This window comes from Camelus bactrianus, chromosome 16 (genome assembly GCF_048773025.1).
Source record: "Camelus bactrianus isolate YW-2024 breed Bactrian camel chromosome 16, ASM4877302v1, whole genome shotgun sequence".
Classification (NCBI taxonomy): Eukaryota; Metazoa; Chordata; class Mammalia; order Artiodactyla; family Camelidae; genus Camelus; species Camelus bactrianus.
Window position 1 is genome coordinate 57,148,382 of NC_133554.1, and position 19,733 is coordinate 57,168,114.

General features: G+C 52.3%; 1 protein-coding gene across 3 annotated transcripts in view; it reads right to left on the reverse strand.

Moving 5' to 3' along the window:
• Positions 1-1,863: 1,863 nt before the first annotated feature.
• Positions 1,864-19,733, reverse strand: part of CYTH1 (cytohesin 1) — a 68,953-nt gene continuing 51,083 nt past the window's right edge. For 2 of the 3 annotated variants that reach the window (XM_074343819.1, XM_074343818.1), the window contains exons 4-13: positions 18,331-18,397; positions 17,943-18,061; positions 17,538-17,618; positions 16,513-16,625; positions 15,234-15,382; positions 14,744-14,855; positions 9,627-9,703; positions 6,634-6,705; positions 5,800-5,954; positions 1,864-4,124 (exon numbers count right to left, since the gene is read on the reverse strand). In XM_074343819.1, the coding sequence (XP_074199920.1) occupies positions 4,046-4,124; positions 5,800-5,954; positions 6,634-6,705; positions 9,627-9,703; positions 14,744-14,855; positions 15,234-15,382; positions 16,513-16,625; positions 17,538-17,618; positions 17,943-18,061; positions 18,331-18,397 (1,024 nt within the window). In that variant the 3' untranslated portion in view covers positions 1,864-4,045. Of the gene's footprint in view, positions 5,436-5,799; positions 5,955-6,633; positions 6,706-9,626; positions 9,704-14,743; positions 14,856-15,233; positions 15,383-16,512; positions 16,626-17,537; positions 17,619-17,942; positions 18,062-18,330; positions 18,398-19,733 lie in introns of all 3 variants that reach the window. The other variant, XM_074343820.1, reaches the window with a different exon arrangement.

Sequence of the window (19,733 nt, forward strand, 5' to 3'; positions counted from 1 at the left end):
TTAATTCTAGCCATCCTGGTGGGGGTGAGGTGGCATCTCATGGTGGCTGGGTTTGCATTTCCTTGACGACTTGATTTTGAACAGCTTTTCATGTGCTTATTGGCCATTTGTAGGTCTTCTCTAGAGAAACGTCTCCTCAAAATCTTTGTCCAATTTTTAACAGGGTTATGTCTTTTTACTGAATTCTAAGAGTTCTTGATGTATTCTGTCTGCCAGACTCTTCTCTGATTCACAAGTATTTTCTCTTATTCTCTGGGTTGCCTTTTCGCTTTCCCAGTGGCATCCTTTAAAGTACAAGCACCTTTAATTCTGATGAAGTCCAATTCATCTTTTTTTTTTTGCGGGGGTCGGGGGGAGGTTGCTGTGGTTTGGTGTTGTATCTCAAAAACGTCGCCTGATGCAAGGTCATGAGTTACATCTGTTTCCTTCTGAGTTTATTGTTTTCGCTCTGTAGTATTGAGGTCTTTGATCCATACTGAGTTAACTTTTGTAGCTGCTGTGAGGTAAGGGTCCAACCTGCTTCCTTTGCATGTGGATATTCAGTTATTCCAACACCATTTGTTTAAAAGGTAATCCTCCCGAACCCCACCCTTGAACTGCAGCACTCTCATCTAAAACCAACTGCCTGTAAGTATATGTGAGTTGATTTCTGGCCTCCTGATTCTATTCCACTGATCTGTACGTCTGTCCTTGCGCCAAGAACATGCATTCTAGATTGTGGTGTTTTGAAGTCAGGAAGCAAGTCCTCCAACTTCGTTCTTTTTCAGGATGGTTTTGGCCATTCTTCATTCCTTACATTTCCATATGAATTTTAGGATACGCTTTTCCACTTCTGCAAAAGGGCCAGCTGACGTTTTGATGGGGACAGTGCTGAATCTGCAGATCAGCTTGGGAGCAGCCACTGCAACAACGTTCAGCCTTCTACACCACGAACACCGGAGGCTTCCACTTAAGCCTTCTTTAATTTCAAGTTTCAGTGATGTTTTATAGTTTTCTGTGTACATTCTGTACCTTAAAATTTATTCCTATTTTATTCTTTTTGATGCCATTTGTAAGTGGACTTGTTTTAACTTCATTTTTAGATTGTTCATTGCTAGTGTATTGAAAAATGTGATTTTTGTATATTGATCTTATATCCTGAAACCCTGCTAATTCATTCATTATCTAATAGTTTTTGGTAGATTCTTTAGGATTCTCTCTACACAAGGTAATGCCGCCCGCAAATGAAGTCCGTTTTTCCCTTTTCCTGTCGGGTGTTACTTCCTTCTCGTGCCTGACGGCCCTGCTGAGAGCCTTCAGTACAATACTGAGCACGAGGGGCTGGAGGGGACAGCCCCTTGTCCTGTTCCTGTTTTTTCCCCAAATGAGAGACTTGGACATTTTTGTAATTTGAGGGAGAGGAATCAGTGGGGAATGAGACATGCACAAGAGAGGGGAAACCTGACAGAGAGCTCTGGGGAAGACAGGCAGAAGGAAGGAAGTTCCCTCCTTCCAGAGACGGGAGGAAACAAAGAAAAAGAATACAGCCAAGTTTGGCATCCGAAGGGCACCTGAAGGCCTCCCTTCTCAGCGCAGTCACGCGGGGCTGGCGGGGAAGGGAAGATGGGAACGCGCTGCGGTCCATAGGGGAAGACCGGCTGGTGGAAGGACTGCCCGCTGAGGGGACAGGCCAGGCCTCGTCCGTCTCCTTACCCTGCGATGCTGCGCGGAGTGTCTTCTCGGCCTTTGGGTGCTATCTCACGGTGCCTCTTCCCTGGTGTCATGGGGGCATAGCTGGAAACTGAAATAATACTGAAAATGAATTTAAAAAGCTGAAGATCCCTTTCTTGATCTTTTTTTTTTTAATATAATATGGTCTAGATTTTTATTTATTTATTTATTTAAATGGAGGTACTGGGGATTGAACTCAAGACCTTCTGCATGCTACCCACGCGCTCTACCACGGAGCTATGCCCACACCCCTTTCTTGATCTTAACGCAGTTAGACGTATGACATCTGCTTCTTCTTCCAGAAATGGGGGTGACGACCACACCAGTTACTTTTGCTTTGCTCCCCCTGACAGAAGACAGAACTGTGCCCCCCGCGTCCGACTTACAGCATCACTAGACTGAAGACGAAAGGTTACAGTGACGCCTAGTCCCCCACGCGCACACCTGACAAGCATGACCTTCGTGCTCAGAGCCCCCACCGGGCGTGAAGGAGCGCCACAGGCAACGAAGCGGTTTGGGCAGATTTGGAGTTTATTTGTTGCGGTTCCTTGGCGCTCGTTTACAATGCAAAAAACAAACAACAAAACCCCAAAAACCAACCAAACAAAAAACAAGTGGAATAATAATTATAATTTTTTAAAAACCCTGTCAACAACTTTCAGTTGTTTCTTTATATTTTGAGAAAACTTTTATTTTAAACAAATACAAAATAATCTGAAAAGAGAAAAACTATACACGGACTATTTACAGCTCTGATAAATAGGCTAACACTGGTCCAGGAGCCTGTCTGTCTCAGGAACGTCCGTGAGAACCGGCGCTGGGACCCGCGTGCCACCAGGGCGCCAGCACCAGCCCCACCCAGGCCCTGACTTCTGCTGCCCAGCCCTGGTTCTCCTGCCCGGAAAGTTCAAGTTCCCAGCCTGGACCCTCTTCCATCACCTTCACCAGCCCCGGCATGAAAAAGTCCAAAGTCATTCCAGGACAGACCTACAGGAAGGGGGGGGCCCAGGAGGCCGCCCCAATGCTGCTCCCACCACTCCCCTCACAAAAGCTATTTCCAGAGATGCGAGCCCGCCTGAAGGTGTCAGAGGAACCGGGGTCAGGCTGCTCGGCGACGCGGGGCTCTGCATTGCCCGGTCCTGAGCGATGTAGGGGAGCCACCTGCTCCGCCGGCCCTGGACGAGTCCCTGAGAGAACGGAGGAGAGCGCTCCATCACTGCTGTCAGGAGGCCAGCCTTCCCACCTCTGGCCCCGCCCGCCCTGCGCTGGTAAAGGCGCCCTCCCCTCCAGAGGGCCCACCCGGAGATGCGCAGGAGGGTCCAGGTGAGGGCCAGTGCTGAGGCAGAAAAAGCTGAAGTCCTAAGGTGACCGGGTAAGACCTGCTCCCTCCTCTAAAACGAGGAATGGAGTTGGGGGGAGGAAGAAGGAAAACCAAATGAGAGACAGGTCGTCCTGGGACCTCTGCTGGGATTACCTTCCTCACAGTTTTGGTTATTAGGTACGAAGCTCAAGGGAAGATGCTAACTTTCTACCGTAAAGCCCAAGGAGACTGAGTTCGGCAAGAGCAAACAGGCAGGCGTCCAGCCGGCGCCCCCTCCCCGCAGTGCTCCCCAGGCACGTGGGAGGGAGAAGTGGGGCGCTGCCCTGCAGGCCGGACTGACTTCCTCCACCCTCTCGCCACCCCCCGCCCCCCAGACGAGTTCCCACCTCCACCAGCCCCCACCAGCCCCCACTGGTCCCCACAAGCTTGGGGAAGCGGGCCTGCTCTGCCCCCGCCCTCGGGGGCCCCAGGGAGCTCCTTCTCCAGGGAGAAGGTCCTCAAAGCGGACCAGGCAGAACACAGCTGGACAGCTCTACTTTATCTTTTTCTTTTTTTAAAAAACAAAAATATATCTTTATAGTACGTGGCTTCTCTTCCATTCCACTTTTTTCCTTAACATGTAATAAGATACGGATACACGTATTTATGGTGCAGGGTTCAAGGCTTCTTCCCAGGAAATAACCGAGAGGTAAATGGTCGGCTCTGAGCTCTGCTATCAGACCTGCTCGAGGAGAGACTGGGGGGCTGTGGGCCAGCGGGAGCCCTGTTCCCATTAGAGAGAAAGGCTCAAAACCCCTGTGCGACAGGCGTCGAGTCTCTCTTCCAGCGGTAACTGCCCACCAATCTCCCACTTAAATAGCTAGCAGAAGCTGAAGCTAGTCTCTAGGAATTCAGGGTGATGCCTGGCAAGCTGCCCATGCTCAGCAGCCGCCCCCGACGTGTGGGAGGCGCAGAGGACAGGGCCTCCGTGCCGGGCCCCAGGCCGGGCACACCGGCTCCGTGTGCTGCACAGGCTCAGTGTCTCTTTGTGGACGAGACCTTCTTCTTCCGCGCAGCAAGCATCTCGTAGAAAGGGTCCCTGCTGATGGCCGCCCTGCAACACAGACGAGGGGAGAAAGCAGAGGAGAAAGAGAGGAGACTGAGGAACAGGACCAGGAGAGACGACCCCGGGCAGGGGCCTCCCAGTGGCAGCCGCACCCCAGACCCCTCCCCACTCGACTGTCCCTGCAAAGACCAAGTCGTGGTGTCAACCTTCACGTGTCCACACACGGCATAAGCTTTGAGAGACACGTGGTACGTGGGACAAGGTGACTGTGGGGCGTTTGCTGCCGCCTCAGCCTGGTGACTGATTGAGTTTAGGGCGGCTGTGCACCCTCACCGCTGTGCTCTAACGCAGCAGCCCCCGCGGGGCTCCAGTTCCGCAGAGGGCGGCCATGAGCGCCACACAACCCAGTGTGTCACCCAGAAGCATCTGGCACGTGGTGCGTCTGGGTGTTGACCACAGTCTGTACCAAGCAACCTGAGTCCCCACGCCCACCAGTTTGAGAGCCAAGTGCACAGCTGGGCTGTCCCTGGGCCCCACCGAGTGGCTGGAGGCCTGCTGTGTCCGCAGCGGGGCGGGGCTCAGGCCCCTGCTCCAGCGCGGGGCCTCCCACTCGCGCACCGGAGGAGCGGCAGAGCCGTGGGCACTGGAGCTGAGCACGGCCCCCTGGGTCAAGAGGGCGCTCCCCGGGTCAGGAGGCTCCGGTCTAAAGACCGGCACCACGTCTGCGGTTGGGGACAACCTAATTCATCTCCCTGGGCCTTGTCCTCATCTGTCCAGTGGGGACACCCGTCCTGCTGCGCCGACCTTCAGTGGCTCCAGTGAGGATTACGGACGCCGAGCCGGAGAGTGCCCGGAGCACCGTGTCTGGAGAGCCCAGCTGCTCCCGGCAGAGCAAGGAGCCGCCCCCAGGCGGGCGCCACAGTCCCCTCAACAGAGGGGCTGAACGACCCCAAGGGTGACCACAGAGCGCTGAGCTCCTCCAGCCACAGAAGCACTGCTTACATGGAGGACGGGAGGTACCAGCACAGACAAAACCGAGGTTGGGGGGCTACGCGGGACCACGCGATGCTCCAGCGCCCTGGGTGGTACAGCCCACGCACCAAGACACAGGACATGTGGGGACCGGGCACGCACACTGGAGAGATCGGTAGGGGAAACGGATTCATCAACACATGATACCAGGCCAACCAGCCGTTCACTTGAGAAGATGAAGTTACATCCTTTACTTCAAACTATGTACAAAAAATAAATTTCATGAGGATTCAAGAGTCAAATTTCTTTTAAATGGTAAAAACAGCATACAGGATCCGCAGGTGACGAGCGTCCATTCCTTAGCCTCTGTGGGCCTCGGTGTGCCGTCTGTAAAAGGGACAACAGTGTCGTGCAGGGTTAAGAAGTGAGAAAACGCAACAGCCCTGTCTCTGCTGAGCTGCCACCACGAAGACGAGACCAGCTTCCTGCGACGTGAGGAGGCCCGTCTGCAAGTGGTACCTGTGCCCACAAGCCTGCTCATCTGCCCCTCTCTGGGTCTGTGCGCTGCACTGGGAGACCTGGATTTGAGGTGCTCTCTTAAAAGCATGGTGGTGGTCAAGAATCAGGGAAGGCCCCTGGGGGGGTCACAGCCACTCAGCACAAGGGGCGGAGGCGGGCCGGGCCGAGCACGGGGGAGCAGGGGCAGGGGCTGTCAGGCAGAAGCCGGCCCCCACGCCCACACGCCGCCTACCTGATGCACTTGATCCACTCCTCCTTCTCCTCAGGGGTCGGGGCCGAGATGCGGTACACCGTGTGGTTCCCCTCCACCACACGCCCGTCGGCCTCCGTCTTGCAGGCCTTGATCACTTGGTCTTTATTGTCTGGGATGTAGAGCTCAAAGCAGTTCTGGGACCAAAGAAGAGGGGAAAGCGTGACAAAGATGCGAGGAGGCTGCTGACAAAGAAAACATGTTCATTTATTTCCTGAAAGACTCTTCATTCTGATCATCGTAAGATACAGACAACAGGCATTCATTCCATCTTTCCTGTGGAGAAGAGGGGCCGGGAATGCAGACTGTGTGCAAATGGGTCTCGTCAGCAAAGACATCAGGCAGGCATGTGCGGAAAACACGGAGAGAACTGCAAGTTACCCAACGCCTTGTAAAGCCAAGCCAGCAACGCGTACCCAGAACAAAGGAGGAGCGCAAGGAAGGGGTGGGAGACCGTGAAGCACGCAGCCCAACCAGGCGTGCGTGCTGCCGCCTTCTGAGGAGGGACAATTCTACACCTTGTGATATTCAGTGACGCTAAAGCAGGCGGACGGAATCAAAGAGGTCACTCAGTCTCGCCTTTGGCTTGAACTGTAAAGATGATTTTAAAAGTTAGGCTAAATTCAATTCAATTCACACTTTCTGTTTTTTTTTTTCTGAGCACGGGTGACCCTTGAGTGACACAGGGGTGGGGCACTGACCTCCAGACCGTGCTGTCCATGGGCCAGCTGTCAACCCGTGCAGCTTCACTCCTCATCCAAGAGCTGCTGCTCGCACCCCGTCCATCCCCCCAGAACATCACACCAGAACACTCACTGGCTTCTTGGAGTCCTCCACCTCCCGGATACTCAGATTCTCTAAAGGGATGATTCCGCGCGGCTCCTTATCCTACAGGAGGGTTGGAGAGAGAGGATCCTGTTACATTCCTTACGGTGCCTCCCCGGGGACACTGAGTCCACAGACCAGCTCGAGGGCCCGCACCTTATGTTCTGAAACAAGAACAGGGTCCAGGAATGCGTGGGTGTCACCAAGGCACATGTCCGGGTCCCTGTAACCGAGGGGCCTCTGAGAGGAGAGTGCCAGGGGAGGCTCCGCCAGTAGCCTGAGAGGTGAGTCTGGCAGGGGCCCTCCGGCGGGGAAGCTGCTAAGCCCCTTTCACACAAAATCATCTTGCCTCATTGCCTGGCTCGCCTACCTGTCTTTTAAGCCTCAGTTCCAGCTCAGCAGCCTAGCGAGCCCCAGCCTCACCCAGGCACCCTGCCCGGTGCCCCTGATGCCTGGAACAACAGCTGAGTCGCAGGTCATCACCCTCTCATTTCATTTCTCCTCCCGCCTGCAGGGTCCTCGGAGAGACACTGACCGCCTGACAATGCCACCTCAACCGGAAAAGGCCCCTCAACTCCCGTCCAGAACAGAGCCCTGCATCCCCTCACCCCTCCTGGCCCTCAGCTGCTCCCCAACTCAGCAGAGGCCACCCCGACACGCACCCCTGCACCTGCCAGATGTCATCCGTCGGCCTTCACCCCTCCTCTCCCTGGTATCCAGACAACCAGCAGCCAGCGACTCTGTTCCAAGTTCAACAGTTTCACTGGACTAAGCCTGGCGCCAAGCGCCTAGGACAGTGTTCCCGAACCCCACGTGCGCTTTCGATCTGCGGGTCCAGGGAAACGATCCTTTCAGGGAAGCAGTCTCGCAGGCTGTCTCCGCACTTGTAAGCACCAGCTGCTCTGGTGCTAGGATCGCCCTTCTGCCTTTTCCGGTACAATCTCTGTGACCGCCTCAGGGGTCATGTTTTCGGCTAATCACTCCTTTGTCTCACCGCATTTGCTAGTAAGTAAGGCATAATTCGACAACTATATAGTTATATCCTTAACGCACAGTTTGGGTTCTCGTTTGCATGAAGTCTGAACCCCCTGGCGGGCCGGGCACTTGGTGTTCGGGCCACTCCCACAGCTGACGGGAGAGGCGTTGGAGGGAGCGCCCCTCAGACCGGCCTCCGGGGCTGCGGGCGGCCGGCACCCCCGGACGCACCGCCCACCAGTGCTGCCGCTGCGGGCAGGCCTCTCAAAGGAGCGCACGGTCCGGAGCGTCTGCTGCTACTACAGAAAGTGAGTCCTGGTTTTTCACTTTTCCCATTTCTCCAATTTCCAGCCAGCAGCAGACTTCACTACTGCCCCCTCAGGGGAGGCAAAAGGGAAGAATTCCTACTCAGTTTGCTTCTCCCAGACTCGCGGGCACGGGGACGTCTGGGGCTCCAGCTGTGGCAGGTACCGAGTGAGTTCTGCCCTTTCTTTACCTGGTGGCTACGTCCCCAACTTATTTCTAATAGATTTTTCCTCTGTGTCAGGTAATTCCGTGTGGTGGTCTCCACCGACCACCTTAACCCAGGCCCCCCAGCACCTTTGGAAGCGCTCTCTCTGGACACCTACTGCCTGATGAGACACTGGTGCGCTGCTGGAATGAACTCAGGTGATGCCACCAAGGTCAGCGTCACGAAGAACCTTGGGATTCTGGGACCTCACCACACAGCCACAGGGACCGTCCCAGGACTCAGAGCTGCACTGCTTAGGGGCCCGCAGATGGTTCGTTTTGACCCCAAGAACAGTAAAAAAAAAAAAAAAAAAAAAAAAAAACCTAAGAAAGATTCTAGTCACCAGCCTAGAAAAAAGGCAATACATGGGGCAGGGATGGGGGCACAACAGAAAGGAACCTAGCAGCTGTTCACAGTGGTACTCTGGGGCTGAGAAAGGAAAACTCTGCCTCTACAGTGTTTGGTGTATTTGAAATGCACGACTCTCAAATCTGAATGCATTTAGTAACAGAAAAGCAGAGCTTATGTGGCATGAGTTTAGCCCTGATAACACACAACATCCTGCTTCACATCCCCCGGAAAACTGCTGGACTGCAGGCTGATATGGCCCTGACCCTCCTCCCCCACGACACCTGTGGGCCGCGGACCCGCAGGGCTGAAACCCGCGCGGCGGGACCCCGCTTCGCCCCTGGGTGGCAGAGGCCGACGTGGACCTGCGTCCTGGCTCCCACCGAGCTGTGCAGAGGTCTGCCCGCCTTTCTATACCTTCATTAGGAAAGAGTCCAGATCTTCGTTTTCTCGGTAGGATCTCAGCTGCCTTGATCTATTTGACACAAAGGCCCAGTGCTGCCAGCAGGACACGGTCTGCTCTCCAACGACCAGGGAGAAGGGCAGGAACAGCCCCTCCGGGGCTCTGACAGAGGAGCTCGGAAGGTTTTCTGGTGCAACTTCCATTCTCACAGGCTCATTACAGAAGAGACTTGCATGGAACACCTATTTGCAGCTATAATTCCATTGCCACCGAATAAAAACCAACAAAACTTCCAGTTTAAGGAAAGTCAATTTCTTAAAGCTCCAGGTAATCTCTAACTTCCCATTTCACTTCACTTTCTTTTCCTCTATTGTACATTTTGCCCCTTGGCTCTTCCTTCTGAGTCAAGATTCTTCAGCACTTCTGCTCCCACAATCTGAGTTCTCCAAATCACCTTCATCTTCCTTTCAATGGAGCCACAGACACTTCTCTGGCCACGGATCCAAGTTCATTCTTTCCAGCTCGGCCCTACGACTGGTTTCTAAGGCCAGGTATGATGTTCTCTGCTGCCGTCTCCTGCCACACCTGCTATCCCGGTGGAGACAGAGTTGGCTCCGAGCCCGACACCTTGCACCACCCCCGGGCCCAGGCCTGAGACTCGCCGCAGCTCTTCCACGTCTGATCGGAGCCGTCCAGAAATGAGGCCCGGCCACCCGAGTCCCAGCCGACTGCCAGGCACATACTCACCGTCGTGTATTCAAAGTAGTAAAGGCAGTTGTCGGTCAGAATGAACCAGCGTCGTTTCCAGGTCTTTACCCTGCCGCCTGCGGAGCAAAGAGACAAGCACGTCAGACAGGAGCCACCGGGTGCGCAGGCTCCGTGAGGCCCGAAGCTCTGCCCCCGGAGGGTGGGGGGAGCGGGGGGCGGGGTGCCGGGAGAACACGGAGGCCGGGGCAAAACTTACATCAGTAACAAGACACAGAGCCAAAACAGAAGCACCTTTCACAGAGTGAAAGTCTGTGTACAAGCAGAGCAAGCAAGTCGGGTGGCACCCCAGAGATGACGTCAGGACAGCAGGGTGAGCATGGCGGGGGCGGGGGCCGGGGCGGCGATGGACTCAGAAGCGTCAGCAGAAGCCTATGGGTGCGGTGGACATGGGCGACACGGGAAGGAGGGGAGAGGGTCAGCCCCTGGTCCAAGCTACTCTGCCAGGCCCACCAGCCCAGGGCTCCACCCAGAGGGGCAGGAGGAGGAAACGGGAAGTAAAACATTTTCACCCCTCAAATTAAGTCTGGTTTTCCCGGAACAAGGAACTCAGGTTCTTGCGGTCTCACAACACCCTGACTGTCACGCGCTTCTGCACCCGCTATTTCAGGCTTCTGGGCCAGTGTCCTAAACTCCCCCAGAGCCCTAGGCGAGACAGCAGGACTCCTGGATCTGGGAAGAGCCCCCCGGGAAGCAGAGGTCCCTACTCAGTTCCGGACTTCTCACTGGAAGCTTGAAGCAAAACTAATCTGAGGGGGCGGCCACGGGCCAAGCGCGCTCTGACAGGGTGGCTGCGAGCTGGCGAAGCTCCCTCAGCTCTTTTCAATATTTCTCAGTAAAAAGAAACACTGGGGCCAGTCATGAAGGTATCCCAAGATGACATGAAGGAAGGGAGACTTAACTGTGACCTCAGTGAGTGAAGGCACGTCCTGCTCTCAGTCTGACTGGGAGCTAGACTTTTCTTCTCCTCGAATCACACCGGGTCCAGGGCAAGCTTTCTGAATGTGAACCACAGGAAAGCTACCCGAAGGCCTTCACGTGGTGGCATATGCACAGTGTTTCATGAATACTTCTTGTGCTCTTGGACAGGACAAGCTCTTTCTGCTAAGATTTAACCCACAGAGAACATCACTTCCCCAACCTTCATACGAAGCGAGGACCTATGGGTATAAACCTAGTGTGACCCAGTGGTGCCTTCCACCTGCCCCCAGCACAGCAGCTGAGCACGGGCAGGTCCGGCTGCCGGGGCACGGCTGTGTGCTCACACCAGGTTTCCTCAAAGGATGACTGCTGGATTCGTGGAGACAATGTGTCCAGCATCAGGCCTGGCAGCAACTATAAGGTCTACTGGACTTTGGGCCCTTGCATGGCTCTGCTCAGGTGCCTGGAGTCTCAGGGAGCTCAGGGATTGGGCGTTACTTGCCAGGGTTCTGTGTGGCACAGACCTAGTTAGGGAAGGAGGTCTGCCGTAAGCAAACACGAGCCGCCCCGCCTGCCCTGCGCTGGTGTGCAGCAAGGACTGACTCTCTCCCCGACAGTGGTCGGTCAGTTTCCATGAGCACGTGCCTCTGGCCCCATAAGGCCCCAGGGCGTGAATTAAGAAACCATGGATGGAAGTATGACATGCATGTGGAAACAGGAAAGGCTGGGCCGAATCAAAATAAATGAGGAGGAAAAAGAAGACAAGGAATGTATTTAGGACTGGAGCCAATTTGCTGTAAAAAGGAACCCCCTTCCCCATTTCAGAGTCTAAGGAGGTGGCTCTTCTGCCTCTTGCGCTCAGCACACAAGGACACCTCAACCCACCCCCACCACCATGCGTTCCCCTCCCAGGACCACCCTGGGGGCCCTTGGGGCTGGGGCGGGTCATGGAAGAGGGGTCAGATGCCAAGAGGAAGAAGATGAAATCTAGCAAAAGAGGCAAAGCTGGACAAGTTCTCTCCCTGATGACGAAAGCTCAGCTACTTCCCGATAACCTGCTGGTTAAGGAGGCCCCTGCTGTGAAGCATCATGTGGTCCCAGGGGGAACACTTCCATATTGAAAGAAAAACAGACATGAAACAAGCAGACAGATCGATGCGCGCACCTAGGACAGTCCCTGTGGAACTCACAGGACCACCTCCCAGCCCCCAGGGCCCCACCCCTTCAGGTGTACAGGCCAGACGCTGTCCTCCCCCGGGGCAGGGAACAACATGTGAGTCCCCAGAACGTCTGAATAGCTGTTCCTCCCTGTCTAGCTCTGCTCAAGTGAGCTGCAGCTGACACCTGAGGGCTCCTCATCTTGAAAACATGTTCCCCAAATCAGCCAGTGGCGGGGAGACACCACAATATAACTGAGAGGCCGACTCAGGGTTTTTAACGATACTCTTTGAAAAAGAGGAGGGAGAACAACCAAACAAAGCATGAAAAACGGCTGAGGCTGTAACGCCCTCCTCGAACACCTAGGAAATTAACCAGAGGGCCTTAAGCAGCGGTTTGAGGGTTTTGGCTTTTCCTTTTTAACTGTACTTGGCATCATTTCGAGTTTAAGAAACACCACTTCCCTTTTTCAGGCAAAGGCAAATGTCTAATTCTTTTCCTGGATTTTGCTTCTCCGATCACTTACATAAGCCAGAAGCACGAGGCTTTGGAGAGGCTTTTGGTGACTCTCTGCTTCCTTTCTTCTCTGAGTTAGAAATCTCTGAAATTCATGGGCGTCAATTTGAACCTACAATACAGTGCATGCCTGGCCAGCGATTCCAAGAGAGAATTCAGTGAGTACTCTCTCCTTTTGCGAACCCACTCTCAGTATGTTTTCCTGCACTACAGTGCTCAGGAAAAGTTGAAATTAGCCCACGTCTTGGTCCTGAGCTGTTGGATGCGCCATGTACTACCCCAAAAAGGGAAGGCGTGAAAATCGCTCTGCACCCCTGATCCTGACCAGTTCCCTAGGGACTGTACGGTAAGTTAGAAGCAGCATTAACACTACCACCAGCAATTAAAAAAACAAAAAAACCAAAATTAACAAAATAAGAAAACGCTGCAGCAGTTACAGTGGCCTGGGCAGAGCGAGCGAGCAGGGTGAGGGGATTACATACCTCCTGGAGTTTGGGGCAAGGAAAAGGAGAGCCAAAATCATGGAAACATACAAATGAGGGAGAAAAGAAAATTAAAACAAAGAAATTAAACCCAACTCCTTTCATCTTAAAGTGCACTGTATTAGTCACTCGTGTCTGCGTGGGGCGGGGCAAACCTCAGGGTCTGCCCTGTGATGCAGGAGCTTGCCTCACCAGCCACATCGTACTGGGGAAAAGGCAAGGTCAAGGCACCACCAAAAACTGGCCTCAAAGATGCCACAAATCAGTTCTCACAAAACCAATGTTCACTAGTATATCCAGAATCCAAAGCAAAGACGGTGAAGATTACTTTGGGGAAAATCAAATGTCTTCCTTCGGATGGCTATGACTTTTTAGAGTGTATGTAAAAATGTGCACACACAGGCCTGTGAATGCAACTGTACATAAGTGTACACACGAGAACATAGACATAAACATGTAACTGTGGCCGGCCGGAAGGCCCGCCTTCTGCGGCACATACATGGGAAGGGCTGACTCTAAGTGTGTGATGACGGGCACACACGTGAAGGGTTTAGGAGGGTTTGGTGGAGGTGCGGGGAAAGTAATGCAGTGACCCAGAAACCAGAAATGTTTTTTAGTTTTAAAAGATATGGGACGCCTCATGAATTTACATGTCATCCTGGCGTAAGAACCAAGATAATCTTGGTACTGTTCTAATTTTAGTATCTGGGCTGTCAAAGCTAACACTCAGTATCAGCATTTAAACAAATTTTGTGGGAGGCGGAAGTAAAGCCAAACTTGGGTGCACTTTTTAAATCGCCAGCAGGTTTCCTTTTAATTCCATCCACCCAGCAATACAGATGCAGAGCAGAGTGGCTGCCTCTGGGGTAAGTAATTTTAGAGCCTTAACTTCAGAGATTCTACTGGCTTAAAGATATGTGAAGTGTTGACAAATTCAAGATCTCTAAGGCTCCAATCAGTGAAGTGGTGCTTTACGGAGAATGTATGACTTAGGTCATTATGTGTAAACACAAAGATTTGGGATGTGCTTTGAAAAGGGAAAATAAAGCCTACTGCTCTCTGACTTAAACTTAGTCAGAAATTAAAGGTTCCATTTCAGGGCTTCCCCGATGTGCCAGTAACGGCCTAGGGTGTGATGGCTTCTGATCACACCGGCGCCAGTAGCTGAAAGGGTGGAGGAGGACTGTTCTAATGACACCTCCTGATACTGGGGGAGCTTGGGAGGGCCAAGACAGAAGGGAACAGAGGAATGTGCTCTCTCAGTGGCCCCCAGAGTGCCCTCCTTCCGCCCAGGGGCGCGCTCGGCCCCCCCCCAGCAGTGAAGGGACCACATGTGCACGTGAATGGCCCAGGAAGCCCACTGCTCTTTTCCCTTTCGGTTTCTCCGTCCCTTCAGGGCAAGGCACGACACAAACCTCTGCAGCACAAGCTCACTCTGGCAGAGGGAGAAGGACCAGTTTTTTTTGAATGAATGAGACCACTGAGGTGGCTGATTCCGGTTGGAAAGGAGGGGCCCCGCGCCCGCGGATGAGTAAGAGTGCGGTGATTGCGCTGCAGCCAGGCCCGGGCTTGCCATGCACGCTGCCTGTGGGGAGCCAGATGCAGAAGGAGGTGATGATGCGCTGGGCGGGGAGGGGGCGCCGGGAACCACCGTGCGTGATGGGAAGTAGGGGGGCACAGCTGGCCGCCCCCCTGGTGCTTGGGGAGCAGGAAGGGCAAAGGACCAGGTCCTCCGGGAACCGCCTTGAAACAAATCCCACTCGGGAATGTGGGGCCCCACACCGGGGCAACATTTATGCGGGCACGTCTGTGCCCCAGAGTCCCTGCGGTCTCGAGGCACCGGCTGTGCAGTCACCTCCCTCCTAGAGGCAATCTTGTTCGAACAGTATGAATTCACAGCAAAGTCCCTCCTCTGGGCCTCTGGCGCCAGCCCCCTTCCCCACAGCGCATGCGCGAGCGCACACACGGCCCTACTGTCTAAGTTCCCGCCTCAGGAGCCCCAACCTGGAGGGCGTTACTCACCGAGCTTCAACAGCCAGCCTTCTCGGTCTGGATTGAAGAAAGTGTGAGTGAGGTCATTCCCATCGTCTTCTGGGATTTTAAAGGGCTCATTTTTTATGCTCTCATACAGATTCTGGGATGAAAGACGACATTGCATGTCTCTGATTCTAGAAGCGCCTCCTGCCCATCCCCTTCCCTGGCATTCATGTGAGGAGCGCAGCGACACCGCGCTGGCAGGCGTGGAGAACGTCTCTACCTTCAGGCAGCTCACAGAGACAAAACAAATACGAGGCCAGCGGACAACCAAGAAAGAAAAGCAATCAGCCTGACTCCTATCTGAGCTGCCAGTTTCAGACTGATAAACTGCTGGACCTCAAGGCCAATTTCTTAATGAAATTCACATAATTAAATGAATGGCCGGAGCCGACACTGGATGTACCGGTGGCCCCACCCTCCCCTCCATCGGGGCGCCTGAGCCCAGGGCCCCAGGCTAGGGGCAGAGACAGCTCACCCGGAGCAGCTCCTCGGGCAGGTCCCCCCCGTCATTGATGCCCCGGTTCATGGCGATGAACCTCTCCACGGTGGGTTTGTCCTTGACGTTGGGGTTATGCAGGCTGGTGTTCAGCATGATGATGGCAAATGAGAGGACGTAGCAAGTGTCTAAAGGAGGAACACAGAAGTGTGGTTAGAAACATCCCACCCGAAGAAACAAGACACACCAGATGAAACTGAGAGTAACAGGCTGTGCCCTCAAAGGAATGGGCAAAATCCACTTGTCGGGATGAGCTCAGACTGAAAGGTTACACACTGCTAACTGCAAAGCGCGGGGGACGAGAAAGGACATACAGCATCAACAACGACTTAGACAACATTGTAAACTGACTATACTTCCATAAAAATATATAAACTAAAAATATGTATATAAAATACATAAACAAGAAGTTTATACTGTATAGCACAGGGAGCTATACTCAATATCTTGTAGTAACTTACGGTGAAAATGAATATATGTATGTTCCTACATGACTGAAGAGTTCTGCTGTACACAAGAAATTGACACAACACTGTAAACTGACTGTACTTCAATAAACTGAAAAACAATGACTTTGAGATGCTAATTTTTTCCAGATTGTAAAAGAACATGAACTGAGTAGAAAATCTGAAAAACACAATGTATAATAAACTAAAAACTCCTTATGATCCCACTGCCTAGTAACAACGTGCTCTGCTTTCTTACATAAATGCGCCCGTGTAATACATCACACACACATCCCACTGACACAGACCGCAACACAGTGAGAATTAACACAGATACAGTTCTGAAGTCTGCTTTTTTGCTAATCTTAATAGCACTTTTCCGTGTCAATATAAAGCCTCTTTTTAAAAGCACGATTTTTAACTGTTGCATATTTCAGAATTCAGAAGTACCATAACTTACATGTTTACTATCTTAAAATTGTTGGACTTTGGATTGTTTCTAGCTCTGTCTTTTTAATCTTTTTTTTGGTAATTGAAGTATAATTTACAGTGTCATATCAGTTTCAGGTGTACAGCAAAGTGACCCAGTTAAACATGTCTGTTCTTTTTCAGGTTCTTTTCCATTATGGGCTATTACAAGGTACTGAATATAGTTCCCTGCACCACACAGTAGGTCCTTGTCCAACTTTTGACTGTTATAAACCACATTTAAAGCAATGTTCTCAGGCAAGAACCTCAGCCCTCCTAGAGAGCTGTAGAAATGATCGTGTGCTGGGAGAGAGCCTGGAGGGCGGCACCGACCCCGAAGGCACCTGTGGACTGGAACACTCCATTGTTGCACTGGCAGTAGCGCTGGGCAAAGGCCTCCATCATCCGGTCGATCTTCTGGGCCTCACCCGGCAGCCGGAAGCTCCACAGAAACTGCCTGGAGGGGGAGACAGGGCGCGTCACAGGGCTGGGGGACAGTCTACCCTCCACGAGTGATTTCCGCAGCAAAGGGCACAGGGGGACTGGGGCGGGGGGACTTCGGTCTCCTGTTCCTTTACTCTGAGCAGATGTAGACTTACCACATCACTGTTCCCTCACCCAGAGGTAAAATATTTAGGGAAAATGAAAAATTAAGGTTTCTGTTCAGAAGAACGGTTCTCTTCGACTAAAACTCAAGACTGAAATACATGTTCTCTATTTTGCTCATTTATTTATTTTTCATAACACTCATTTTAAAAGCACTCCAATATTCAGAAAGAAAGATGAGGTGGCAGGAAGAGAGATTTTCTATTAAAGCGGGCATGACTGATCCCTCCCTCCAAGTCAGAGAGAGACCCCGGGCCAACAGGTTTTATTCTGGATTATTTTCATCTGTCTGAACAACAACACAAAAGATGATGCCATTATTTACACTTACGGCGACGAAAATACCACAAACGACAATTTCTCAAAAGGCAAAAGGCAACAACAGATTGAGCAAGAAAAATTAAAGTTGACTTTCCTCTTTCTAAAATGAAGGGCATACTTCCTACTTCCTATTCCAGGGCAGGAAATGAAAGGGTTTTCTAAAGTGAAATTAGAAAAGATCCAAAATTTAAACATTTATCAACTTCCAAAATGTGAAATGAAAGCCCCGAAGAAGAGTTCTGCACACTTTGCTTCTAATTTAATTCCCTTTAGCCATCCAGTTACTCCAATCACAGGCCAACCAACTGCTCTCCTTTAAGACGCTTCGAGATACTCAAATAACCACCGAAAGTACAATTTCACTGAAACACCAGACCGGACAGAGGCACAACCGAAGACCCGCCTCTCCCCTGGCCGAGGCGCTCACTGCGAATACACTCACCGTAGGGCCTGGACGAGGTTGAGGTCAGTGAACTCGTGTAACTCCACGAATGCGTGGAGAACCTGGATATTAAACTCATCTCTAACAAGAGAAACAGAAGATATGGGGTGGGGGAAGGAGGAGTCAGACACCGATGCTGGGACTCCAAGGTCGCCCCCACCCCCAGCCAGGCGGCCTCCCACGCTGAGTCTGCGGGCTCGGGGAGGCCACCATCCACACACGGAAAGGGGAAGCCCCCACCTGCCCCCCTCACACCAGCTGCTGTCTCCAGACAGAGGCTCAGCACCAGCCTGGCTGCTGCTGCCTGGGGACAAGACTGTCCTGAGAGCTCAGGACACCCGGGAGCTCGCTGCTCTGCCTACAGCTGCCCAACCTCCCTGGCAGGCGTCCGTCTCCGGGCCTTACCTCTCCCCCAGGTAGTCTCCGATGGCTGTCTTGTTGAGCCCTTCGCCTTTATACAAGAACTGGGCGATGTCCTCACAGGTGTTCTTCAGCAGACCGTTCTCTATCAGGAACTGGATGCCCTGGAGGGACAGCCAAGATCCCAGCGGTGCTTTAGGCCCCGGGAATGTCCAGAAAGAGGGCAAAAGGGCGGAGGAAGGAGGGGTGTGGGTGCTTCGGACTCAGAGGAAGGACCAAGTCAGCACTTTCTAAATTCTGCAGGAAGCAGGGCTCGCGACGTGAGCCGCGCTCCACAAACGGGCAGGGAAGGCGTCTCCAACGCCTCTGGGCTCAGCTGACGGCCTGGAAGCCCCGCCTGACAGACCACGGGCGGCGCCTCCTTTTCACTTACCTTCTTAGGATCCATGTTGAATTTCTTCCTGCCCATGGCTACCTGTTTGTTCCTCTGCATGTTTTTCCTGTAAAACAACCACCACAGCCACTGAAGCCCTTCAGGTAATCGGGAGGTTCTGAAAGACCAATAGAGTTCCCACGCACATCCATGGATTCACGGCGATTCCTGAGACCGACCCAGGAAAGCACAGGCATACTTGGGTCTGTCTGCGGGAGGTCAACTGAAACCCTGACCCTGACCCCACGTTCGTTTGTTCCTACTACCGTAGTGAGATTTTTTTTTTTTTTACCATGATTTTTTTCTCATATAATACACTCATTTTGAATGCACTGAGTGATGTTTAGTGAGTTTACTGAGGTGGCAGCTCTCACCGTCATCCAGTTTCAGCACGTCTTCAGCACCCCAGAAGTGTACGCCATGTGAGTTAACAGTCTTATTACCTCAGCCTGTTCAGCCACTCATCTACTGGTAGACATTTAAAGCTATTTCCAGTTTTGGGGCTACTTTAAATAAGAATGCTGTATATAACTCAACAAAAAAAAAAGAATGCTGTAAATAATCTCATACACATTTCTTTGTGGGCACACTTTCATTCCTCTTGAGTTAAGCCCCTGGGAGGTGAGTGGCTGGGCACAGCACAGGTATACAGTCCACATGATGAGACACAGCCGAGCTGTCTCCCCAGTGGGGACACCACTCTGTTCTCACGAACACGAGGAGCCCTGTCTATGTAAAGTCAGCCGTCCTACTGCGTGCGAGGCGGCACCTCCTTGGGATCAAGGATGCTGAGCACGTTTCACCTGCTCATTACACGTATATAAGTGTCTGTTCAAATGTGTTGCCCATTTTTAATTTAAGCTGCCTTTTTATTAATAAGTTTTATGTGTTCTTCCCACGTATATTCTGGATACAAATCCTTTTTCAAACACAAATATTGCAACACAGATAGTCCCTCCTGGTCTGTGGCTTGCTTATTCACTTCTTTTAAGAGTACCTTTTATAAGACCAGAAATTTTAAATTCTGATTAACTCCAAGGTACCCATTTCTTTTAAGCTACATTTTTTAAAAAAACGGGAAGTAAGAAAGCTATAGCCCAGAGCTGGCCATAAAGAGGCTGGACGTGCTGAGTGAGCCACTTTCTGCCAGACACGCAGCTTCACTAATCCCGGACGGCCCCGCCCACACAAGTTTAAAATAATAAAATCACACAGTCCCATGCAGCCAGACGGGGAGACTCAGGCTTAGGAAAACACAGACACGCAGTGAATCAGAAACAGCCCGTTCACTACATTCAACAGTTAGAAAACGGTCTGGGAACCCCATTCAAAACGGAGCTCTCAAAGCAACTAACATCTCATGCAGTTAAGAGAAAACAACAACCCGCAGACACCCGTGTCTC